The 27,206-nt window shown below is 40.9% G+C and overlaps 1 protein-coding gene across 1 annotated transcript in view; it reads left to right on the top strand.

Moving 5' to 3' along the window:
- Positions 1–27,206, top strand: part of LOC107376132 (pro-neuregulin-3, membrane-bound isoform) — a 679,379-nt gene that overhangs the window by 540,837 nt on the left and 111,336 nt on the right. Inside the window, exon 3 of the mRNA XM_015945082.3 lies at positions 25–98. Within this exon, the coding sequence (XP_015800568.3) occupies positions 25–98 (74 nt within the window). The remainder of the gene's footprint in view (positions 1–24; positions 99–27,206) is intronic.

The raw sequence follows: 27,206 nt of genomic DNA, 5'->3' as shown, positions 1-27,206 counted from the left end.
TTTTGTCTTTTTGTTGTCTTCCAGGTGTCGAGAAGGCTATCAAGGAATCAGGTGTGACCAGTTTCTCCCTAAAACAGACTCCATCCTCTCAGACCCAAGTAAGAGGTTTATTTTTAATTATGTCTTTTCATTTAATTTAGGCAGGACAAGACTTCAAAATTATGTTATTACCTGATAATGACATGTTTTTAAACCACTAGCTCCTCAGCTCTGCCATGCAAAAACTGTTTGACAGCTTTTACAGAAGCACTTAGTCAGACGGTATAAATAGAAATGTGATCTGTTTCTTTGAAGTACAGCTGCTTTCACAGTAAAATGTGTTTTTTTTTTCATTTAGGCCTGAACATAGAATAGTTATTTAGAAGTGCTATTAGTCATCTTAGCAGCAAACAAGTCATAAATTGATTTTTCTCCTCACCAACACTCATCCGGACTTTCAATCAGACTCAAAGACGAGCCCTTTGAGAAACATGCATCAATAGAGGTTGAGTTTTAAAGGACATATGAGGTGCTAAAGAGCTGCAGATGTTTTATCTTCCCTTTCAGGTGGCTGTACTCAGAATAATTGCTTTCATCTTACAGCCCAGGTAAACATCAGACCTTCATTAGAAATGAAAACCAAGGCTGACTGGTTCAAAGAGTGAAATAAATTCCCATAATGCAGAAAACTAAAAAATAATCCTGTCCAGACGTGCTTTTGTTAACAACCTATTCAAACAAAAATATCAAAACATCATCGCTACATCAGTGTGTTCAACATCACCTTGGGGTGGAAACGTAGCAGCCTATAATATTTTTATTTGATAGTGGCTGTGATGCTACAACACATGGAGGGTGGTGAGAGCATGCCAAGGCCAGTGAGAGAGAAGCAAGCAAAATGTGGGTTTTTCAGAGCTGTTATGTAGTCAGCTGATATTTACTGAAACTGACCCAGCCTCTCAACTGGACGCGTCGTGTATTGTCTATGAAGCAAAGTACGCATCACTTACTGTAGCTGCTGATAGAGTGGATGGGTGTGTTTACACTGGCTGCTTTACCCTTTAAAAGGAACCCAGGTTACAAAACCTTGTGGTTCTTAAAAGATAAATGTTAGTATCAGTTATATTAAAGTGGTGTAAAAAAACCTTTTTAATGTCTTCATTTTTTATAAAATTTGTAAAAATAGTTTAACTCTTAGGTCGCCTTTGTTATTAGCGTTGCAATGCACTCTGGGTAGTGACATCACATGGTTATACTTTGGTTGCACTAGCCGGCTTTGGGACCCTGTAGTGAATGTTCAGCGACATAAACATGTCATCTGTTCAGCCTTTTCAATTTGAACCAGAGTGAAACATTAATGAGGACATCACTGACCATGTCGAGCATCAACATGAAGAGCAAGAAGGGCGGGATGAACCGAGAGCAGGACAAAACCGGTGGTGCATGTGCAGCAAATGCGTCTCCATGGTAACCGAGAGGGAGAATGCTCACATTTTTGTCAGAAGTTAATGGTAAACTATCGTGTGATCAAACTTATTCAATTATGAATGATTTAGGAGAATTTTAGCATCCAGAGCTGTCATGTGCAGTGGCGTGTCCAGATGTTTTAAAATGGGGTGGCCCAGATGAGGCACAACTTTGTGCATGGGTGGCACCAATGGTTGTGCTTTTTTTTTTTTTTTTTTTTTTACCCCCAAGCCTTTTGTGGACAATGAAAAGCCTATTTAAAGGTAAAGTAGTGTGGTGGCACCTGGGGTGGCCAATCAGATTCCAAGGGTGGCATGTGCTACCCCAGGCCACTCCCTGGACACTCCCCTGGTCGTGTGCTTTATAGATCATTAGGTTATTCAGTGGAACAACTTTAATCTTTTGCAGATATTATATATTTGGAGAACGCTGTGTTGCTACACTTACAGCTTGTTTTACTGACGGGAGAGGTGAATGTTCAGCTTCATCCGTGACAAGTGGCGTGTCCGTTGGATTGCTGGAAGCGGCAGCTGCAGGAGCGGGTTGTCGGCTCAGGAGAGCGTCCAGCGTCTCTTGTCTCTCTGAGGCCGTTTAGGCTCCTTGCGTGGGAAAATGGTCATTAAAGCATTTAGTTTGCGCCATCTCTTACACCCAGCTGCCCTGATGAGCTCTTTTAGTTGTTGTCAACTATAAGCCTCAAACGCATCAGGAGAAAACTGTTGGAAACACAGGTGCGGATCTTTGGGAAGTTGTGTCCGTCCACAGCCATCTTCCCACTGCTTTCTCCTCTTCTTGCCATATACACATATAAAGAAAACATTTAGGTGTTAACAAACAAGAATTCATTAACAAAACTGCTGATGTCTTTCCAAAACGTTATGTGTGAAAGCCGAGTAGATCTGCAGTAATGTGACATCATCGGCAGTCAAAGGACCCCAAGCCGATCCTGCACCCAAGCAGATCCTGTACTGACAGCGGCACAGGAGCTCACAAGTAAAACACATTTATTTTGTTACCCTGCTTCCATATCCAATGGAAAGTTGGGTTTACTCTTAAAAATGCTTGCTACCCTAATGTTATACTCATTTAATGTAAACCCAAAAATTCTCTTTTCTGATCATTTCTAAAAAGGCATTTCTGGGCCGTGTGGATTATTTTTATTTAGTAGATTTTATTTATTTAGCACTCATCACAGAAAGATAATCACAAAGTGATTCACAAAGACCAAAAAAAAAACAACAAAAAAACAAAAACAAATCATAAAGCCATAAAATCAAAATGCTTTTAACAAAACAAAACAGCAAATATTGTAAAATAAATAAAATTAGTAAAACAGTCATGAAATCATAAAATGAACATAAATATCATAAAACAAATGAAAGATGATTAAAAATTTGAGTTAAAAAGAAGAAAACAAAAGATTTAGAGACAAATGCAGCTTTAAATAAAAAGCTGTTTTTTAAAAGTGGCCAGACTGGCAATGCTTTGTAAGGATAAAGAAAGATCATTCCAAAGTTGGAAAGAACAATCACCTCGACTTTTATATCTGATCTTTGGAACTTCTAGAAGGTTCTGGTGTGTGGACCTGAGGGCTCGGGTTGGAGCATATGGCTTTAACAGTTCAGTAATATAGGGAGGAGCTTGATCATGTAGAGCATTGAAAGTTATAGTCAGGGTTCTAAAATGAATCTAACATGATTTGGTTCATACGGACACTGTAACTTCTGTTAGAAAGGTACGATCTAAACCAGTCTAGAACAGTTGCAGAGATCTTGAAAAAATGAAGGTTGAAAATGTAGAATTAAAACATGGAGATATTAGTAAGTTTACAGAAAAACAACCTCAAAAATTCAGAAGAAGTTAGGGATCATTAGGGAGATAATTTGAATATAGAATAGAAAAGGGATTCCATTGATATCCTGGTCTGTTAGACCTTAGTTAATATATAGATGTTATTTCTCTAGGTTCTCATACCTTCCCATGATTAAAATCAATAACTTTTTAAGCACTTTCATGAAGAGTGTTCGAGATTTTCCAGCACCTTAAATTGGTGATACATGGACAGCATGCTCAGTAAGAATATTTCACTTTTTTGTCCAGTACATTTAATTACTATTAATCACTTTCAGTTACACACTCAGTCACTGTAATAAAACTTCAAGCTCTTTCATAACCTAAAAATATCACAATTAAAGTCAAACCAGGTGTTCTTTAAATACACGGTTTAAAAATCCGAACGTATCTGTTCTAGACTACTTCATTTATTTCTTTAATCATGAAAAGTGTCACTTAAAGCTTCTTTCCGGAGAATTTCTCTTAGACAATGGCACCATCTAGTGGCTGACAAGCATATCACACAAAACCGCGGTTCCTCTGTTTTTTAAGATGGAGACTTCACGTTTCTGTTTATAAATGTGCTTCTGTAGCCGACAAACAGAGCTAAAACACGTTGTTTTACGAGTATTATTCTCATGTCATGTTGTGTTTTCATATATTTATATTTTAGAGACTCTCTTGTCCGTGAAAAGTTCATCAACTCTGCATCAGCCGAGGTATTCCTTAAATGTGTAGCATCTAAGCGGTAGTCTAACGCTATTGGTTAGTTCTGGTCGGCGCTCAGTTTCCTATTGCACGGAGCTCTGCCGGGTAGGGGGCATGCTTAGCAAAAAAAAAAAAAAGACGTATTGCTTATATTATTATCATAGTACATGATAATAAGATATATAATAAGATAATCACTTTTATGGCTTTCTGACAAATCATGCATAATTTCTGAAAGAGGAAAACTCTGGAAAGCAGCTTTAATGTTCTCAAATTAGCACTATTCCACCATCAGACAATATTCCATGCCAACAAATTACAGTTGTTTAAGTATTTTTGATTTTGGCCAAAATTGTTACACCCTGTCCTGTCTCCCCATTCTGTTCAGCCTTGTGTCTCTGTTAATTGCTCCCACCTGCCTCTCATTTTCCAATCACCCAAGCTCCCAGCCCTCTAGTATTTAAACCCCTTCAGTTCTGTGTCTCTTGTTGGCTCATTGTTTCATTGTCCAGCGTGTGTTCATCAATAAAGACTCTTACTCGTTCTGGTTTGTCTGCCTGCCTGCTTCCCTCACCCGCATGTGGATCCTTGCCACCGCTACACTCACCGACATGCACTGACAGAATGAGCCAACCCGCTAAAGGATCCAGTGGGGAGATTCTCCCCTGGGAGTGCTTGCTCCAATTCCTGACCTCCAACCACCGACCGGCTTCTCCTCCTCTGGTGTCGCCTCGCTGCAGACGTCGCCGCCGAACTTCAGCCTCAGCGATCCTCTCCACCCTCCCGGAGCTGGATGGAGACTTGAACGGGGAGGCGCAGATGGACCGCTCCTGCTATGTGGGCACCAGACTGGCTGTGTGCTCCCCCGGAGTTGGCCCACGGCGTTGGGAAGGATGCCGGGCCTTGCATCACCCCTTGTCCTAGGATGTAGCCACGAGCTTGCTGAGCTTGGACCCGCCCCCAGTCAGACCAGAAGTCCCGTCTCCGGTCCAATCAGCGCCTCCGTCATCAGCAGGTGGAGGAACCACACCTACAGCCCACCCAGCAGAGCTCGCCGGTCTCCTAGCTGAGCTGGCCCAACTCCATCAGAGCCTCAGTCTCCAGGAGCTCCAGCTGGACACTCTATCCTCCCTGCTCTCCCAGTTTCCGGCGCCACCAGTTCAGTCCGCTCCAGTCCCAGCGGTGACCCAAGAGGCTCTTCCCCCGGGCCGGCCAGTCCAGAAGTCGGCAGCCCCTCCTGCAGTGGCTCTGCCTCCACTCCAGACATTGACGGTTCCGGTCCAGAAGTCAACGGTTCCGGTCCAGAAGTCGAAGGCTCCGGCCCAGAAGTCGGCGGTGCAGAAGTCGACGGTCCAGAAGTCGACGGACCAGAAGTCGACGCCCACGGACCAGAAGTCGACAGAGGTCGATGCCCCTTCCAGTCCAGAGGTCGATGCTCTTTCCAGTCCAGAGGTCGACGTGCTTTCCAGTCCAGAGGTCGACGCTCTTTCCAGTCCAGAGGTCGACGCTCCTTCGTGTCCAGAGGTCGACGCTCCTTCGTGTCCAGAGGTCGACGCTCCTTCGTGTCCAGAGGTCGACACTCCCTCGTGTCCAGAGGTCGACGCTCCCTCGTGTCCAGAGGTCGACGCTCCCTCATGTCAAGAGGTCGACATCCCCTCCAGTCCAGAGGTCGACGGTCCCTCCAGTCCAGAGGTCGACGTCCCCTCCAGTCCAGAGGTCGACGTCCCCTCCAGTCCAGAGGTCGGCGTCACCTCCAGTCCAGAGGTCGACGTCCCCTCCAGTCCAATGGTCAACACCGTCCCCTCCAGTCCAATGGTCGACGCCATCCCCTCCAGTCCAACGTCGATGCCGTCTCCAGTCCCGTGGTCGACGCCGTCTCCAGTCCCATGGTCGACGCCGTCTCCAGCCCAGTGGTCGACGCCATCCCCTCCAGTCCAACGTCGATGCCGTCTCCAGTCCCGTGGTCGACGCCGTCTCCAGTCCCGTGGTCGACGCCGTCTCCAGCCCAGTGGTTGACGCCGTCTCCAGCCCAGTGGTCGACGCCGTCTCCAGTCCAGTGGTCCACGCCGTCTCCAGTCCCGTGGCTGACGCCGTCTCCAGTCCTGTGGTCGACAATGCCATCTCCAGCCCAGTGGTCGACGCCGTCTCCAGTCCAGTGGTCCACGCCGTCTCCAGTCCCGTGGCTGACGCCGTCTCCAGTCCTGTGGTCGACGACGCCGTCTCCAGCCCAGTGGTCGACGACGCCATCTCCAGCCCAGTGGTCGACGCCGCCGCCTCCGGCCCAGAGGCCGACCCCGCCGCCTCCAGCCCAGAGGTCGCCGCCGCCGCCTCCAGCCCAGAGGTCGTCGACGCCGCCTCCAGTCCAGAAGTCAAGGACGTCTCCTCCGGCATCTATGCCTCCGGTCACTGCCAGTCCTGCCCTCATCAGACGCAGGCCCACAAGAGCCCGTCGGCGCCTCCTCCTCTGCCACAGATGCAGGCCCCCCAGAGCCCGCCGTCGCCTCCTCCTCTGCCACAGATGCAGGACCCCAAGAGCCCGTTGTCACCTCCTCCTCTGCCACAGACACAGGCCCCCCAGAGCCCATCATCGCCTCCTCCTCTGCCCCAGACGCAGGCCCCCGGACTCTACCTGTCCCTGCCTCCTCTCCATCAGTCCCTCAGTCCCTCTTGGCCCTCCCTCTGGGTCCCCTTTCTCCCGCCCTGCTTTGTGTTTCTGTGGGCGTCTGGAATCCGCCCTTTGAGGGGAGGGGGTACTGTCACACCCTGTCCTATCTCCCCATTCTGTTCAGCCTTGTGTCTCTGTTAATTGCTCCCACCTGCCTCTCGTTTTCCAATCACCCAAGCTCCCAGCCCTCTTGTATTTAAACCCCTTCAGTTCTGTGTCTCTTGTTGGCTCATTGTTTCATTGTCCAGCGTGTGTTCATCATTAAAGACTTACTCGTTCTGGTTTGTCTGCCTGCCCGCTTCCCTCACCCGCATGTGGATCCTTGCCACCGCTACACTCACCGGCACGCGCTGACAAAAATTCAACAAATTGTTTGGAGTGGTCCAGCAAATTCATCCTCCCATTTCCTGACTCTGCCTCAAAGAAAACAACTTTCCAACTCTTTATGAGTCTAAGCGTGGTTTCCTCAAGGCAGACCATCCATAACCCAGACCTATATTTCTCTCTGTTGCATTAACTGACTAAGTCCTCCTGACATTAAAAACCTGAAACCTTTTCATTGGTCGTTACAGAAGCTTATCTGTGACTTTCCTGCAGTAATGGCACCATTAATCACCGAGGGACAAAATGAGTCTTCAGATGATATTTGTCCAACATCAGAGGCATTTCTTCACCTAGCTACTCTCAGAGTTTGAATTCCGCATTTAGTATTTGATTGAAAACGAGCCATAAATGAGACTTGTAAATGAAATGTGTCTAATGCATCAGTGTTATTGCCTGCTACTTGGTAATGTCCTATACTTTTCAGACCATTAGGAAAGTCTTTGCGATGAGATTTTTAATTCCAAGCAAGTATTAAGGTAATTGCTTGCTAGAACAACAGTGGTGTTCATTGGAGTGACACACATCTCTGTTTGTACAACGACCTCCTGACCTGAAAATGTTGGAGGCTGAGGCGAGTTTCCCCTCCTCATCGAAGACACTGTTTATCAGCTGTCACTTTATTTTTGCACTTTAGAAATACAAACACTAAGACAAATAAAAGTGCAAGCTGGGTACCTAAAAGCAATTATTTGTGCAAGTTAGATTACAAAGTAAGAGGAAGAAAAATCCTCTAGTAAACTTCTATATTTAGCCTTTGTTTCCCAGATAATGATTACACTGAAACGTGAAGCCCTAATGCATGCATCAAGAGATCTGTCTCAGATTGTGACCAGCAGCAGCAATTCAAAGTTTAGGTTGGGCTGAAAAGATGCAAAACTGCTGCAACTCTTCTGTCTTCCAGCTAATTAATGAAGGGAGGTCATTTGTAGTCTTCGCCCAGAAGCCTTTTTTCCTCTTTCTTGAAATTGAAGGTGGAAAATGCCCTTTTTACTAAACCAGGTTCAGCAATATAAACATTTGAAGATTCTCTGTAACTGCAGGGGGTGAAAGGAATTGAGCTCTGCAAGAACTAAAAGAAAAAAGTAACAACTTAACCATAACCTCAAATGATTTTTTTTCCCAGTCCATCCCAATCATGCCACCAATAATAATCCCAAGGACCTTTTCATGTGAATTTGCATATAAATGGTATGGAGTTTTATGTTTTGGGAGAAAGGGGAAATAAAGAAACTAAAAAAAAAAACAAGTATAGTAAGTCTGTGACATTCTGGGTAAAATGCAGACACACTGTTTATTTTGGGCCTGTTTAGGGATTAGCTCCAAATCCTGTAAAATAAAATCTTGAACATTTCAACAAGTTTTAGTTTAGTTTGGTGCAAGAGAAGGTTCCACTCGCATCTGCCTAGAAGAACTCAATATTTTGTAAAACAGTTCATGTCAGATTCAAAAACAATCATGTGGGGTTCCTCATGGTTCAGTAATCGGACCTCTCAACATTTTCTTTATATAGGGTGGGCATGAAGAAGGGAAGAGTTTTTAGAATGTTTTTCATCACCAAATAATCTGGATTTATGAGGGAATCCACGGTTTTTCATAATGTTCTTTATCTGCACAGGCATTTATAAATGATAATGGCTTTCATGTATGATTTTCTTATGTTTACTATTATTTTCATTATCATCAAATTCAGGAATTTGTTTCCAGTATCAGAGGGCTTATGTGTTTATTTGACTTTTGGATTCTAATTCACTGAGTTACATCCTTTCATAAAATCGTATGCTTTCCACATTACAGTCAAGCTTTTTGCATCTATTTGTCTCAACCTTTTGTAAATATGAACAAAATCTCTTTCAGTAGTTAATATAATCAGCCCAAGTCTTTCTATGACATTTCTAGTCTTGTTAAAAAACCAAAATCTTCCTGATTTCTGCTCTCTGGTACGGAACATTATGTTGCTGAGACTTATTTTCATTTCAATAACGTGATTTTTTTTCTTCCTTTTTTCCTATTTTATTCAACCTCGTCCTGCTTCCAAAAGTGGGTAAGTGCAAAGTTTAGAAAGAAGAGAATGTAGCCTCCCTCTTCTTTCCTCATCCCTCAGATAATCTTGTCACAGCATCACTCTCCTTGACTTCTTTGCTCGCAGTTAATCAAATCCCTATTTCCTGGGCTACCTGTGTGTCTCCTGCTCAAGCTTGCCTCAGTGTTGACATCCCCGTTCCCTCTTCCAAATTTCCCTTCAGACAGCCCTCCTGCCCCATCTGTCTCTCGCTAACCTCCTTCGTGCCATTCCTCCGTCAAAACACATTTTGTCCAAGCGTCAACCCTCATCCCTCCGACTCAGCCTACGAATCTGTGTCCAGCTCATCTCTTAACACAAAGTGACACAGTCTTCAAACAGACTGAATTTGGAATTGTGGCAGCCAAAAAAGTTCACCAAAGGGCAGACGAATGCTGCCAAGTACCTCAGGCTTCCTGCGGTCTCAGAGGACAGGAGGCTCGAAGGGGGGGGGGTGGCATGAGCCAGGTGGAAGGAGCCAGGATGAAAGTGAACACGTTTTCTGGGAAGGGTTATCACACCGTCTCAGGGCCTCAGAAAAAAGGTGTCACGGCTCCAGCGGCCGTATGGGCTAAACGACAAGGCAGAGCAGAACGGAAGAGTGTGTTTCCCTGCAAAACATTGAATTGAAATGTTTTCTTGCAACAATGCAGAGCATTTTCTTCAGAAGGATTTGCTTTTCTGGCTGCAGAGAGATATTGAATTATAGATGAGCAATGAAATGCCAGACTGTGTTAAATAAATCAATGCATTTATAAAATCAAAAGCAAGAAAAGCATGTTCTATTTGTTGGTGCAACAGCTCACGGTTACTACCAAGTGCAGGTAATTAGATCCACATGTTATTTTTACATTAGGAAGAAATTTCAGTAATAAAAATATTCATATACCTTATAGATGATGTGTTTTGAATCTTCTTTTATTTGAAATGCAGCATTTTAGACAAAACAACAGCTTTTAAATTCCAGCTGTTCCACATCCAAACCAATAAGCTTTATAAAATCCTGATGCAAGATGAAAACTCCCAATACGCAAAATATTTGTTCAACAAGCATATACATTTTTAGAAAAATGAATTGAAATTCTGTAAATCAATTATGCACAAGTATTAGATTTACATGCACATTAATTTCACAGCTATACACGTGCTGTTTACATGACTTTCATGTTGTTGTTTGCATGATACAGAACAAAGTCTGGGTAACGGGTCATCCTCACCTTATGTCCCCCTGTGCCATTACAGTGTTTGCACTCATAGAAATAATCAACTACACCCACATTCATAAAGCAATACTAAAATCTCCTCTTTGCTGTTGTTTTGTTCTGTCTGAAAACTACTAATAAATCTACTAACGTGGTTTAAACAGTATTCATGTGCAGAACATCTTGGCTCAACATGCTGTTGCGTCACTGCAAGGGAGGTAATGACCCCCTCTACTGATTTACTCTGTATGTTCGATGAGGGCTGCAACATCTTATTTCTTATTCCTTACGATTATGTCGCTACGAAGCTCTTCTTAAAAGCACAAAGTGTTTCTATGAAACAGAAAACACAGTAGGTCCATATCAGAAGGTGATTCCATATATCTCACATTGCTGGAACCTGTCAAAAGCTTGACACACACACACGCACGCACGCACGCACGCACGCACGCACACACACACACACACACACACACACACACACACGCACGCACAAGTATACATGAAGAAAAATGCAAATACATTTTGTCTTCAAACTATAAAGTTGCAACATCAGGACTTTACCACAGTTTTGTGTCTGACGCTCTACACTGAAGAGACAAATGTTTTTTTAAGTAACTACATTTTATTTATATAACACTCATCACAGACATAGAATCACAAAGTGCTTCACATGGATAGCAAAATAGAACATTGTCATAAAATCGTAATGATCTTAGGACAGAAATTGAATAAAATCAGGGAAAGTCTTAAAATTATAAAATATCATAAAACAAATGAGAGATGATTACAAACTTAAGGTAAAAATAAGAAAACAAAAGATTTATGTAAAAGCAGCTTTTAAAAAAGTGTCCAGACTGTTTAAACATCTTTTGTGAGGCCACAGTTCAACCTAACACTAACCCAAACGTTACTGTCCTGGCCTGAACTCTGACAAGTAGGTGATGACTTCAAGTATAAAAATGTATCAGCATTGGGGGAAGTTTTTACTTTAATGCATTTACAACATTTCATTCATTTGTGGCTGAACTGCACCAAAAAGGAGATGCGGTTTGGGTGGCAGTGTGAAAGGTGGAAGCACTGAATGTACTAGCCATAAATGAGCTATTCTTTTGTGAATATGGGCCCAGGAACTTCACAACGGGCTAAGTAAACTTTTGTCTCTCAGTAAAAAAGCTGAAGTAATGAAAATTCAAATCACGTTTGACTATTGCAAAGAAGAAAAAAACTATTGAATTCCATCAGTAGATTTGTATAGCTGCAGGAAGGAAGACTGCATACTGAGAGAAAAGGAAAGTTTACCTGCTGAGTGAATTTTAAAGGCCCTAAAGGTGTTTCATTGATGCAACATTTCCACATCTAGTGTCAGAGGAATGGTAACACCCTGCAGTCCAAACTTCACTCCAGTGAGGTTGATTGTAGCTTATCTTACTGAGGATATTGTAAGGAATTATGCTAGAACTGAGACAATTTAGTCTTAAAAAGGTATAAAGTATAAAACTAGGGATGTTCGATATTAGCTTTTTCACAGATATTGTCTTAATTTCCAATACCAATATAATATACCTCTCCCTAATTAAGAACATTTTAAAATGACAAAAAATGACATGGGGCTCCCAACGCGTCGGGAGCCGACTTGCTGTGCCAGAGAGTCGTTTGCCGACACCCACGTTAAAATGCACATTTCACCGACATTTAACCTCTAACCTCTTGCTATTTAACCTTCCCCTTACCCTCATCCTAGCCTTAACCCTGTTGCTCATTCTAAACTTCCCATTAACCATGCTGGAGAGGGACGGAACAACTCGGAATAAAGTTTTGAGTGTGCAAGAGGGTTAAGGTTAGGATGGGTGTGAGGGGAAGATTAAATGGTAAGAAGGTGAAGGTCGAAATTAGGTGAAAGCTCCATTTTATCGCGGGCGTTGGAAGTCAACGCTCTGGCACAGTGCATCGATGTCAAAGTGAGACATCGTTGTTACAAACATTATTAGTTATATTATCTTTGCGAAACAGACAGAGTGAGTGGTCACACCTCAGGCCTATCACTGATGTAGTTTCCATTTCCTCCACTTCTTTTGCTTACATCTTACATTTAGGCAGAAATGGGATAATAATAGACTTGTTTCACTTTATACATCCGTGCCTTGGAGAACATGTCTTTATAAATATCAATTTGTTAAGGTGTAACACCCGTGCCAGGTAGCTAGACCGACAATCTTTAGTTTGGTTAGGGTATAGTACTCTGGATGGGGTCCTGGGAACGTTTAACACTGGCTTACCGTACACAAGGGCTCACAGGAGATACAATTATTTATACGTTTATGTTTTTATCTAATGTTTGAATCTATTTATGGCAGTGCCTCCACTTAGCAGGAATTTAATACATTTTCTTAACCTGTTTACCCCTGCTAAGAATTTACTAAAACCCAATAGGCAACTTGACAATAAAATTTACATGAATATTTTAATTAACATTTAACAAACATGAGCAACTTACAGTCGAAGAAAAAAAGATAATCAAAATAAACACGTTGCAGGCCTGAATCGGTGCTTGGGTGCATGGTGGCCAAAAATAAACAGCCCCTTTGCTCTTTGAGCAAGTAAAATAAATAAATAAATAACTAAGCAGTGCACTGGTTAGGGTTTTGGGTTTTTGTACTCACAAACCCTTGAGTTATTTTGGTAAAGAGTAGATAGTGGATGTGCATCTTTCTTTGTGATGCAGCTGAACAAGATGAGAAGGCGGATGGATGGCAAAGGCAAATCCCCAGAGATCCTCTCGACAGAAAATCCCACCCGTGACACCCAGGATGAAGGGGGAACTTCTTCTCTTTCAGTGGGTCCAAAGATTAACTCCCAGTCCACTTCTATAGAAATGTATAAAACTTATTTTCTTCCCATAACGGGCAGCAAAAGTTTAACTAGAAAATGACGTTAGCAATTACAGTCATTAGCAGGTAACATCGGCTAATACCCTATTGCAATATATGCTAACCCCCACTAGCGTGCTAATACGCTAATGGCATTTAGCATGCTCTACTTTATCAAACGACACCATGTGGAAATTAAAAAAAAACATTAACACAAAGGTGCTTACCTTCTATAGGCTTTTTTAAAGTCTGTTAAAAGTCGCCAACTCAGCATTAACTGCTGTAATGGACATCGTTAAGCTCTCCTCGTCAACTATCATCTCTACCGTGTGCTCTCGTATGCCCCTGACTTTTTTTTCCCAGTACACCCATAGTCCAGCCCACTCTCACTCAATTGGTCAGAACACAATACCTTAACCAGTGTAAAACTTTACAGAAAAAGACTGATACATAAAATAATCACAAGGATAAGTTGTAACATGCCATGATGCATCCACGTACATTTTAACCAAACTTATGTAACATTCAAGGAGCATAGTAAAATGGATGACTCTTTTTTCTCTAATTTTTATTCAATATAAGCAGTTTTTTTATTCTCATTTGAAATTACCAATAGTCTCTGTTTAATTAACTAATTTGTTTTTAACCTCTCAAATTTATTCACATTTTTATCTATTAATTTCGATGTTATTATTCCCTTATTTTAAAAACACCTGAGCTTTTATTACTCAACTGGGCTACAAAGGGAATATTGTCTTAAAGTTCCTTTTTGATAAAATTAAGTAGCTTGAGCGTACACATGCTAAGCAAAGCTAACTACTAAGCACGACCAGTGCTAGACTGACCATAGGGCATAGCGGGCAACTGCCCGCTGGGCCGACCCTTTCATCTTTTATGGGCCGGTGTCTGTTTTTTTTTTTTTTTTCCTGGCCTCTAGTTGTTGCGGACAACTTGCCCGCGCCGCCCCACGCGACGCCTCGTAAAAGTTGGTGGATTGGCCAATTGGTAATAATACACTCTGGGCTGGACCAATAGCCAGAGGTCTGATGCACCCGCCAGTTGTTTGTGAATCTCAGTAAACAGACAGACGAGCTTAACAAAATGGAGAACAAAAAACGGAAAGGAGGAGCGGAGAAAATTCGACTAAAAAAGAAACTGGCCCTTCAGGCTGATGCTGGCACATGTGTTAAAATCTCACAGTTGTTTGGTAGTGAAGGTTCAAGTAAAATCAATTTAGGAAGTGATGGAGCCTCAGCCCAGCGACAGGTTGGAGAAGAAAAGAGGGAGGAGGAGGAGAAACCTGAGCCGGTGTTGTGCCATAAATTGACTCGCTGCCAAAAAATGATTAGCCACCGCGGGATCGCGCACGGTTAGGTAATTGCATTTCTAGACAAAATTCCCCAGGATTTCGCCCTAAAACTCAGCATATCTAGCAATATGGACATTCAGAAAGCAAAGATAACCTCTTCCGGTACTTAAACATATGTTTATCGCGGATATTAGTGTGGCAGTGTTTGTGGCACCCTGCGCGGGAGCACGAGGACGTGCTTGTAGAAAGAGGGAGGAAGATGTGGCAGTGTGAGCATCCACAATGTCCCGATAGATTGTGCGCCCTGGCTACTTGGCCAAGGAGGTGTCCCTTTGGCTGACTGGTTAGAGCGTATGACTTTCACCCGGGAGTCTGGGGATCGAATCCCGCCTGGGGCACTCCTTTCTGCACCTTGCCACATTAGTTTTTCCAGTTCGGAAGTTGTTTTAAGTGTTGCTATTTGTCTTAAACGTTCACAATGAGGATATATTAATCCTTTTTGCAATATTTGCGATTGAAAGATGGTTTGTGCCACAAACTTTGTGGTAAGAACTGGCTTTCTTTATGTTACAGCCTTGATACTAAAAAAATAAATAAACAATGTAAAATGGTACCCTGTATTGAATGTAAACGTTGTATAAATGGAAATAAACAATTCTCCAGCGATTTTATTTTTTACCCTTCCTTTCTTTAGTCCACTTGACATGGAGCCACAGTTAACTAGTTTGGGGCACATTTTTACTTGAAAAAAAGTATTTAAAATGATCAAGCTTTGGCTTTACAATGACACTGTGTAGGTTGCTATTCATTACGTTGCTCTATTTAAAAGTAACAAGATAAAAGCACTTCAGCACATAAAATTAAGATTGTCACTTGCCAAATAGATTACACCCTCCCGTTTACCTATAAGAAATGCCTCAAAATATCTTTAAATTCTTTATTGATGATTTAATTGTAGACAACTAAAATGGCATTTTACTTGCCAAAAAGTGATTGAATCGCTAAGATTTTCATGGAGGCTAAAATTGACCAAATAAGGGTTTGATGTATTATCTGTTGACGTTACTGTACTCATACTGCCTACTGTGTCATCAAAAACACCCCAAAAATGGCAAAAAAAAAGGAAAAAAAAAGAAGATAATTTCCCTTGCCAAAAATTGATTACAGTGTCCTGGTCACCTGTAAAGGGTTACATTTACCTAAATATTACTTTATTTATTATCTCTTGATGTTATTAGTGCCATCACAGGATGCCGGTGTCTTTCACATTCATAAACACCTCAAAAATGGCAACAAATGATCATTTCCCTTGCCAAAAATTGATTACAGTGTCCTGGTCACGTGTAAAGGGTTAAATTGACCTAAATATTACCTTATTTATTATCTCTTGATGTTATTAGTGCCATCACAGGATGCTGGGTGTCTTCCACATTCATAAACACAGAGTCCTGGTCTCCCATAAAGGCTTAAATTGGCATAAATATTACTTCATTTATTATGATGCTGAGTGTGTTCCACAATCATATTCGAATAAACATGAAAACATTCCGTCCGAATATCTGTTTCTTGTTATAAATATAACAGCTAGAAGGATTTACAGTTAAAATAGGAGAAACACGTGACTCCCCAGGAAGGGTCGTAACACCACTTGCCTCATGCACATAAGTGAACAAATCAAAGCAGCATGGAGACACTCCGTCTCCAACCACCTCTCAGGCAGCAGCCTGCACTCCCAAGTTCTACACGTCAACAGAACATAAACAACCGCAACACAATAAAAGCAGTGTTATACAAAATGGAAGGCCTGTAGTGTTTATTCTCTTACAGTAACAACTTATCAATTTTTTGGAGGAATTTATTTGAGAATTTTTTGGTTTTTATTAATTGTGCAATAGAAAAGTAATCGCTAGATTAATCATCTAAATAGTCATTAGAATAGTCGACTATTCGATAAAATAATCGTCAGAATAATCATTTTAAAAATAATCAGTTACCCCCAACCCTACTTTTTAGAATACCAGGATAGGAAGGATGGTGTAGGTTTAGGTTTATTAGATTGATACATAAATACTACCAATAAGAAAGTGTACGTTGGTGTGTGTCAGAAACAGCGTAAGGCTTAATGTCTTTTCCAAAAAAACCAGGTGATGGGCCGGTCTCCAGTCAAAATGCCCGGGCTGAATTTTTGTCCCAGTCCAGCCCTGAGCACGACATTAAGAAGTGTGTATTAATCAGTAATGAAGTTTTTGCTGTTTCAGCATATTGCAGTTACGGTGATAAAACATTTATAAAGATCTTCAAGAAAAACAAGCCATGGGTGAAGATTCCTGTGCTTGTTTTTGTTGGTTGTTAGCGAACTAACTACACATAGCTATGTGTTCTAAGGATCGCATAAACTCACTGCAGGGCAAATTCCTGTTTATTCACAAGTTCTGCCAAATAAAACTAAAATATCTCAAAAACTAAACCTCAGCTCTGTCATATTTTGGCATTTTGAGAGAGGAGACGAAGCCAAAGAGTTTGATGAATAAATATGTGCACGGTATGTAAAAACTGGGTCACTAAAGGAGTAAAAACTGATACAGATATTTTAATATTTTTCCAATATTACATTTTAAGGCCAATATCGGCCGATAATATTGATAGACCGATAATATCAAGCATCCCTTATAAAAACCTTTTGTTGTTGATCTTTCTTTACTTGTCTTTAACCTTTCAGAAAGACCTGAGTCACTGATGTGCATTGTGCTCTGAAATGTTGACAGGGGTAAACAAGGCTAAAACCTTTGATGGTTTGATGAAATGTGTGTGTGATCAAAAATTTGGTTGAATCTCTCCCTGAATCTGGCAGACCTTTCTTGCTGTCCTTATATAGAGTATGTCAAAGTGATTCATTGTGGAAAAACGGAGTTGAGTGTGCCTGTAGTCAACAGCTTTTTGTTTCCGGACGAGAAGGTACCGCCCACTGATGAACTTTCACCGTATCGCTTTCAGATACACAGACTAGACATCTCTCCTAGATTCTCTTTGATTAGCATTTCCCCTGTCTTCGGCCAAACTTCAATCTCTTTCCTCATGGTTTTCATCATCCACACAGTCTTCTTGCAATCATTGTCTCAGCCACATTGAAAAATATATTCAACCTCTTGAAATTGAAGGTCTTGGAGGCGAGACATTCTGGCTTTATGATGCTGAGAAAGCCAGGATCAGCATATTGTCTTCTGAGGCACAGGCACCATTTCACTATTTCACTATAGACAAAAGGAAAGATTGTGAGATTTTAATCAAAAGGCAAATTTCATTCACATGATTTTTATGGGACCTGATTTATTGCTTTAAAGTTTTCTGTGCATCATATGGCAGTCGTCACCAGAGTCCCACTTACGACACTGTTTAACATGATTCTGGTTTAAACATTAATTTGAGAAGCCATGAAAACATAGCCTCATGAACTAGACCAAATTCTTGCTTTGCAAAGTTTTAAATAATAGTTTAAATGATATTTTTATTTATTCTGGCTTGCCAGGCTAAAGAAAACAGGCTCCTTTATGAATCGGGTAAATAGGGAGTGGATCCTGCATGTTGGGATAAAGGCTTTCCCTGGAGCAAAGGAATTCAAGAATCATGTTGTCTTGTTTGTAAATGGGAACATGCGAGACATGGACCAAGAGATCTGCACTTGGTCTGCTGTAATCAGAGTGTTGCTGTGGTTTGTTGTAGTGGAAAAGGAGCAGAACAAGAAACAAAACTCCTGATTTACTAGTTTATCTGAGTTCCAACCCTCATCTATGGTCGCAGGGTTTTGCATCATGTCTGGAAAAATGAGATCCTGGAAAGAAGTAGCTGAGATGAGCAGTGTGTCTGGGCTGAGTCTTGCTGAACGGATATGGACCAGAATCAGTGCAGCTTCTGCACAGACTGCTATTTATACCAACGGTGATTTGAGTGCAGAATGTTTCCAGAAAGTTGTTCGCAAGTGCATGCAAGTTCACATGATAAGAGCTACATGTGTGAAGCAGTGCTGACACACAAATCCACTATCATCGTCTCCAACTATCATACACTGTGAACTGATATATCCCTGTCATTGAAAACAACATATGCTTCAAGAGTTTTACTTTTAAAATAACTGGATGACTTTATCTCTGGGATTTAAGCTAACAAAATTAACCCTAAGCATTTAGATTTTTCTAACACGTCTTTGTGCAGACAGTCAGAAAAGTACATCTCGATGCTAACAATGTTTAGCGTAAAGCTTCCAGATTTGTTTGAAATGGCTAACGAGCCGCCTGGATTAGAACAAGCACAAGAACAAATGGGCAGATCTCAGGAGGGACGAATTGTTAATGCATTAATAACTTTTACACATTGACTTACATGACGAGCTGAGTAAACAAAACAAATACATTAAAGGCTGCTTGCTTTAATTACAGAACATGTTTTGTTTGCTACCCATGCTTCTGCTTTTATCCTTTGCTTTTTTTGTTGCAAAGGTATACAAGCTGTAACTTGTTCTAGACCATCGACATACTGTATATACTGGACAATTTGTGTCCATTGGCTCCAATTATAACTTTTTGTGCCAAAATGGGAGGTGGCCACCACCGCCATTTTGACCGTGTCACAGGTTCCGTCAAGCCCAGACAATTCCATAAACGGGAAAAGAGGTGGAGCTGAGGGTGGGCCTGTAAGGCTGGGATCAAATGATGACACCCGTGGAACTGAAGCGATGTAGCTACAAGCTAACCCAAAGCTGACGTGGTGGTGGGAGCTAAGCTAACGGAGGTAGCTACCTAGCTACAACCAGAGTTAACTGTGCACAATACCAGAGCTTCTGAGTCAGAGATGTGCCGGGCTGACCACTGGGTAAAACCTGGTGGAACACAGAGGTTTCCATCCGAGAGCTCCACAAGTCATTTTGTCCAACAATTGCACAAATGATATCCAAAAAAGAACGCACAAACGCTACAACTAATAGTCTAAGTTGAGAGACTGAAAATCGCGGAACAGTTTTAAGGCGAGGCCGAGGCTCAGGCTGTGGCCTTTCCCCGGAGCTAGCTCTGTGGTCACGTGGGTCTGATGCTCATTAATTATACAGAATTTTAGGCATTTAATACACTTAAACAGAAGAGTGACAAAAAAATTAACCCCCCTCAGAGTTGTCATGAGTGTAAACTAGATAATTTAAACCAACAACATGTTTTGGAACCAGACTGTAAACATGTTTATTTCTGCTGTGAAATTGGTATTTTTAACATGGGAGTCAATGAGGATTTGCTCGCTTCTGACACCAGCCCCCAGCGGATGAGGGTGGAACTGCAATTTTTGTCACTTCCTGCTTTGCTTCATTTCCAGACCTGAATTATGGGAGCATGGTCTAGACGTGTGGGGTAGACACTTGCATTCTTATTCTGTCATGAGACTTTGGCAGCCACGATGTGGATGTCTAACTCTCTTTGTGGCTGTTAACCATTGCTTTTGGCATATTTTATTGGCTGGAAACCTGTAAAATGTTACGTCACTGTCCTTCTTTTGTCTGTTTGTGCAGCCTACGGCACTGCATGTGTTGACCATGCTGATAGAATCTGTTTTGTCGGTATTTAGCTTAATTTATTAACAACTGACAGATAATAACAACTGCCTTCTTGCCCTCCAGCCAGAAATGTCGATGTCACGTGTCAAGGGGTCTATAGAAGTGTCATGTTCTGAATCCCGGTGTGCAAGCCTCGTGCAAAAACTGGCATAGATACGGTTTGTCGGGGTTGATAAGTGTTGCATGCAGGAATGTTATGATCATATTTTTTGCTCCCGATCTGAGCCATTTGATTTTGAGTATTTGCTGATACTCAGTCCTGATGCATTATTTCTGCAATGCACTTAAAAAAAAAGAAAGAAATGACAGCACATCCAAGTTATCCTTAACGTTTTCTATATTTTATGTATTACTTTCTTTTTGTTTTTATGTCATTACCTTAGTTCATCTGCCAAAGACATCACTCATCAGGAAATATATTGATACAAAATGTATCTACATTTTACTACATTGTACTTACATTGTAAGTAGCCCTTGTTTCAAGTCATTTACCTAGTGTGTGGTTGCTTTGAGCAATGCAGCGGCTGTGTCTGCAGCTCACCGCTCCCCCAGGGGATGGGTCAAATGCGGAGAACAAATTTCGCACACACATCAGTGTGTGTGACAACTAATGGGACTTTAACTTTAACTTTAACTCCACGCGACAGGGTTGGCACAGCACCTTACAACCAGCAGCAAACTCACGCTTTTCTACAAAACACCTGCAGAGCTGTGGCTCCAAAACCCAGCGTTTGCAACCACAGCCTGTCATCTGTGTAATAAAGACTGCTGTCTTGGAGTTTTTGATGTCTGTAGACAATTTCTCAATTTTTTTCAACATAGCTTTCAGACAGCTAGCTCCGAATTTTGTCCGAGTTGCTACAGTGCGAGCTGAGGTGGGTTTCTTTTTTGAGGTGGGGTCAGCTTTGTAGTGTTGAACACAGCTCTACCTTTTTCAGCACAATAAATGTCAAGATTGCACACATTCCAAGTATCTGGTTTAAAATGCCACCAAACCGCAGACATATTCGCTCTCCTAGGATGACATGTTAGTTCCGTGTTAGCCTGCTAGCTTGTAATCGACCCCACAGGATAAAAATTCATCTCCATTTACTTGTTTTTCCAAAAACTTAAATGATGTCCCAAAAACTGTAAGAGTACTTAGTGTTTTTCTTTTCCTGATTATAACTGGCAGCGTGCGATTGTGTCTGTGTTGATCACTCTGTTTTTAGAAGCTGTCATGATTAGAGGATGTTTTTAAAAGTGATAATTCAAAAGGACAATTTAGATGTCAACATGTCCCACACCTTTTTATTCATAATTCACCAACTGTTTAGGCAAATGCATCATAAAATATCAATGACATTTATTAAGAAGCTCTATTGAAAGTGTGGTTGGAGCACAAAACCTCCACAGTGATGGTCAGCATGAAATATCTTCAGCTGCATGCAAGGATAGAAGACAGATGGTATAAGCTAGAATGTCCTTGGGCTAAAACAAGAGGCACCCTTGAGTGTCAAAGGTGGTGCTTTGTTGCTGTCTCTGACCAGCAGGAAATTAAGAAATCAATAAAGCATCAGATATCTGTTCATATAAAGACTTGAAGAAGCAAAACTCAATAGATGATGTAGGTGTTTGGAGAGCAAAGGCGTCAATAGAAAGGCACAAGTTCAAACTTGGATATCCAGCACAGAAATTCCATCCATACAGGGAGTGAATACAAATATTGGTCAAATCTGAGGAAAGTCACAGGGACTTAAATCGTAGGTGTCACACATGAGGTTCTTGGTAGATTGATTTGCCTGAAAGCTGAGCTGATGCTCAGATGCCAGATGTGATTTTTAGGGAATTACTGGAGTGTTTTAATACATTTTCTTTGTATTAATGTATATTTCATGTCACAGCATGTCATGGGAAAAGACCAAACACCAACACAATATTTTTTTTACTGTTTTAATGATGAGGTCAATGTAAATCTAAAGTGCGTCTTTTTATACCAGGCGTGGGGAACCCTGGTGCATCGAGGGCTGCTCTCCAGCATATTTTTGTTTTAGCCCTACTTCAAGACACCTGATTCCAGTCAGTAGGTAATTAACAGGCTTCTGCAGAGCTTGATGAGCTGCTGCACAGGGGACTCAGCCACTGAATCAGAAGTGTTGGAGCAAAGACATGCAGGATACCAGCCCTCGTGGACCAGGGTTTCCCACGCCTGCTATATATATATATATATATATATATATATATATATATATATATATATATATATATATATATATATATATATATATATATATATATATATATATATACACATATATATATATACACATATATATATATATATATATATATATATATATATATATATATATATATATGTGTGTGTGTATATATATATATATATATACATATATATATATATATACACACATATATATATGTATATATATATATATATATATATATGTATGTGTATATATATATATATATATATATATATATATATATATATGTGTGTGTGTGTGTGTATATATATATACATACATACATATATACACATTGTTTAGGGACTGTCCCAGAGAAGAAGTAGCAATAAATAGAAGTGGCAATAATGGTAAGGTAAGGGTTTGTTTGCCTTCATAAATAGCAGCATACACACTTGTACACGTGTAATTGTGACTTAATAGCAGAGGTGTGACCAATTCACTGCTTTGCAAGTCACAAGTAAGTCACAAGTCTTTCCAGTCAAGTCTCAAGTCAAGTCAAAGACTACCACTCTTCTGAGGCTCCATCATGTTAAACACATTACTAATAATGCTAACCAGGCATACCTCATCTACCCCGAGTGAACACGGATTACTGATTATTTGCTGCTGTGGCCCCCAGACTCTGGAACTCTCTCCCCCTGAGCCTGATATCAGTGGACTCAGTGGTCTCCTTCAAAAAGCAGATGAAGACTCACTTGTGCAAGCTGGCTTTTGGATGACCTTCTTCACCACTCTCTCTTTATTCTGCTCTCCCCACCTATTCCAGCTTCCTCAGGATCCACTGATTTCCCTTTTTCCTATTCTCTCTCTCTTTCTTTACATTTTTTTAATCACAATTGTCTATTTTTGCTCATTTTAAATATATTTTAACCATTTTATAAATTATTTTTTATATTTTTACATTTTTTGTTTTTGCGAAGCGCCTCGTGATTTTTGTCTTGAGAGGCGCTGTAGAAATGATATTTTCTTCTTCTACCGTAAAGCGTTCTGTTGTGAGACTTCAGAGGAGAATTCTGGAGAGGCTGAAGCTGCAAACGGTGTTCATAGGGAGCCGAGTAACATTTCATTAACCCTGAAAAGGGTCAATTTTAGCACCTACAGGCTCAAGAAAATTATTTGAAAACATGAAAAAGTTGCTTAGTATGCCTTTAAATCAAATGAGATGTGTAATTTCTTTTATTATAGTAGCTCACGGTTCAAGAAGTAGAGCTGTTTTTTATGAATTTTCATTTCATCTCAGTGTTGGAAGACACTCAAGAGACATTTGGACCATCTGAAAAATAAGAATCAGTTTTAAATGTTCTTTGATCATTTAAAGGCAGTCCATCCCACCAGGATGTGGATAAGTCTCCAAGCTCAACAGCTTTTTAATACTAAAATCCAGAGTCTGAGGCAGTTTTAAGTTTTTCACCAGGCTCCAAAATACTTTTGAGATCCCATGTAGAGATTTGGGTTTTCGGCAAAAGGTGTTGCTTTACTGCAAAACGGTTATGAGTCTGCAACAGAATAATATGGGAAAAGTCCCATTTGTTTGGCCTAAAGCTGCTCTGGAACTACTACAGGTGTTTGGTTGTGCTAAGCTAATAATGACTGTAAATCTGGGCCAGTGGCTCTCTAAATTGCAACAGCTGGTGACAAACAAAGAATAGTGTTCAAGAGCCAGTTCCCAAAATTTCTAAAAACATTATCAAGGGTACAGTTTCCTGTGTGTCACCAGGCCTCCGATTTGTTTTGCTGGAATTTGTAGATGTAAAAAAATCTAAGAACTGGGTCCACTTTTGGGTTTTTTGTGAGCAAATCACAACAAAGGATCACATTTGGTTGAATTACTATGTAGTTAAGACAAACTGCACCAAGAAAAATTGCATTGTGCCATGTTTTCTTTCTTGCAATTAGATTGTAATAGCATCATGTGACCTGTTCTTGTCGCTAGTGTGTTTGTAGTAATTTTGTGCAATTTCAAATTAATTTTCTTAGTTGTGCATGTTTGTGTCTACAAATATAAAATACACTGGTTTAAAGTAAACAGTGATTATAATTCATGAATAGTGGAGTCTTGCTAAACAATATCTGCATATTCCACTTTAGAGGTATGGTGCTTCAGTTTTCAACCACAAAAATACAGAGATACAGTGTAAGATATTGTAATTTATGGTTCCACAACCTAATGCATAGTCCAGTCACACTTTTATGCTCAACTTAGCATCACAGTACACACACACACACACACACACACAGAGAGAGACAGAGAGAGAGAGAGAGAGAGAGAGAGAGAGAGAGAGAGAGAGAGAGAGAGAGAGAGAGAGAGAGAGAGAGAGAGAGAGAGAGAGAGAGAGAGAGAGAGAGAGAGAGAGAGATCACTACAATAAAGAGAGAAAATGGGAGATGATTTGATTTTCCGTACTTCTATTCTGTTATTGGAACTTCTGATGAATTTGGAGGAATCACAAACTTCAGGACAAGGAAACTCCTGAAAAGTCACATTCTGGGATCAAAGATGTCTTTGTTGGATTCTGAACATTAGCTAGTTCATGATTAACTGAGGCTTGCTTGTCAGGTACAGCTGAGTCTGAAAATTTTCATCAGTCTGACTTCAGTTTGTAACAAGATAAGAAGATATAAACAGTTTATGTATGTGCTGTAAGAAGGCCTACTAGGTCCCTCACTCATATTTGTATACATTTGTTGTAGCCTCTAGTAGGGATGAATGCCTTCTAAGTCATATTTGAAGGAAAATAGCTCTGTTGCTCCTGTTTGAGAATGTTGAAGGCAGCCGGAAGAGAGAGTAGATTCACTTGACAGGAATCTTATTTCCTGATATTTGGACATCTCTGATTGACTAACAGCAACACAACTATACCACTGACTTTGTTTGCTCAGCAATGCTAATGTTTAATCTCCACAAATAACACAAGCCTGGAGGAGTTCTGCTGTGTGGTGGGGTTGCTAATGCTAACGGTTAGCTTCTACTAGTCAAGACGCTCTTTGCTGGTTGCTAAACCAACAACAGCCTTCTCCTCACGAGTCAAGATGGGTGAGTTCATGAATGTTAAGTGACAGTGTGATGTAGATCAGTGAGGATTTTTAAATCCTAGATCTTCACTGCCTATGTTCTATCAGAAGCTAATGCAGAAGATAGGTGTAGGAGACAGTTTTCGTGTTCGGGCAGCATGTTAAACTCAGAGTGACGATTATTTTTTTAAATGAATAAATACAAAATGGTTCCTTAGTGAAGGACCTCTTCTATACTCTAAATCATCTATATGCTCATGTGAAATTATAAGTATAAGTATAAGGCTAAAAACAGGCTTAAATTGATGTATAGTTTTTTTTGTTGATTTTTATATTGTAGATATTTTAAACTCGTCATCCACACTCTTGATATTTTTGTCCATACATTGTCCTTTTTGTTTTTGTCATGTACGAAGTTGTGATTCTCCACTGCCTGGATAAAAGCCTTGTTCATGCAGGGAGCAGATAAGCTGTCTAGCTCTAAGTTAACAGCAGAGCTTGACGCATCAGAGAAGCATATCATGACAAAAATAGAACCCAAACCTATCTTCAGCGGCACGCCGCAGCCAGTGTGAATCCCACCATGGACTAGAATAAATTGTAATTGAAGCGGAGACGCGTCACTGCTGTAACGTGCTGCAGATGCTCCCGGTGTGGATCGAGGGTTACACCTCAGAGAATATCCAGATGTCTTTGTAAATTTACTTATTTAATCATAGAGATGTTTAGATTTATTTTTCTTGCTGATTTATGGTTTCTAAAAAAGAAAAGCAGTTTTTTTATAAGTGTAAAAAATAACTATTTTAACATCAGAGAATGCACGTTTTTAATGCAACTATTCATTTGTGATGTTTTTTATGTTATTTCTGGAGTTTTACCATCTCCATCGACATTTAATCTTTTTTTACAATAATGTGTCTAATGTGCAGTAGTGTCAATCTGACTAATTATTCAATGTGTCCCACTGCAGGGCTGGTCCTAGAGGACTCCTGTACAACATGTTTTAGTCATTCCCAGCTCTAACGGACCTGATTCGATGGTTGAATCACCTGTTCAGCAGCTCATGAAGCTCTGTAAAAGCCCTTTAGTCACCCACTGTTTAAAAGAGGAGAGAAACCTCATAAACATACTGGATGGAGCCCCTCAAGGACAAGGGTTAGGCATCACTGCCTTGCCTTGTGGGGGATAGCTTCAGCACCTGCCTGCACACTCTAGAGCTATAGATTTATTTTTTTAGTTTGGCAAATGAACCGATTCTAGAGCACGTGAGGATAAACTGGACAGAAATAGATGTGAATTTTGCAGCAGCTGCAAGTAATTCAGCTACTGGGGCAGTACAGCCTTTGCAAAAAAAAAAAGGGGGGGGGGGGGTATTCACATTTGCTGATTTATTAAAAGCATACCAAGAAGAAGCCTGTATTTCAAGAAGTTTCTTCATACATTTACCATGAAGAAGTGTGTGCTCACATTTTTCCTGGTTCTCCTATTTGCTACCTAGTGACATGAAAAAATAAGAACAAATCATAGCAATACATCCTCAGGAACAGTTTGTCCCCATGGAGGTTTCAGAGATTAATATAACATTTGCCTGTCAAACGACCTTCCAGGAGCAAGGTGAGTGAGATTTGTTCTTCTGTTGGAAAAGCTCGCTTGTCGCTGAAATAAAACTGGCAGTTCCATTCATCGTCGGCCTCGCAGGTTACAGGTGCACCGCAGGGTGTTGGCTGTATGCTGCTAATACCTCTCTCCTGTCAGCTTCTAGTGAAACACACACCTGTGGGCAGAGGTTAATGAGCTGCAGGTATGTTTCATTGACTACCTGGGCCACTCTTGGTGTATTCTTACACTCCGTACTGACCCGGTGAAATGAAAACCCAAG

Source organism: Nothobranchius furzeri, chromosome 12 (genome assembly GCF_043380555.1).
Source record: "Nothobranchius furzeri strain GRZ-AD chromosome 12, NfurGRZ-RIMD1, whole genome shotgun sequence".
NCBI lineage: Eukaryota > Metazoa > Chordata > Actinopteri > Cyprinodontiformes > Nothobranchiidae > Nothobranchius > Nothobranchius furzeri.
This window is presented reverse-complemented; position numbering and strand designations above follow the sequence as displayed.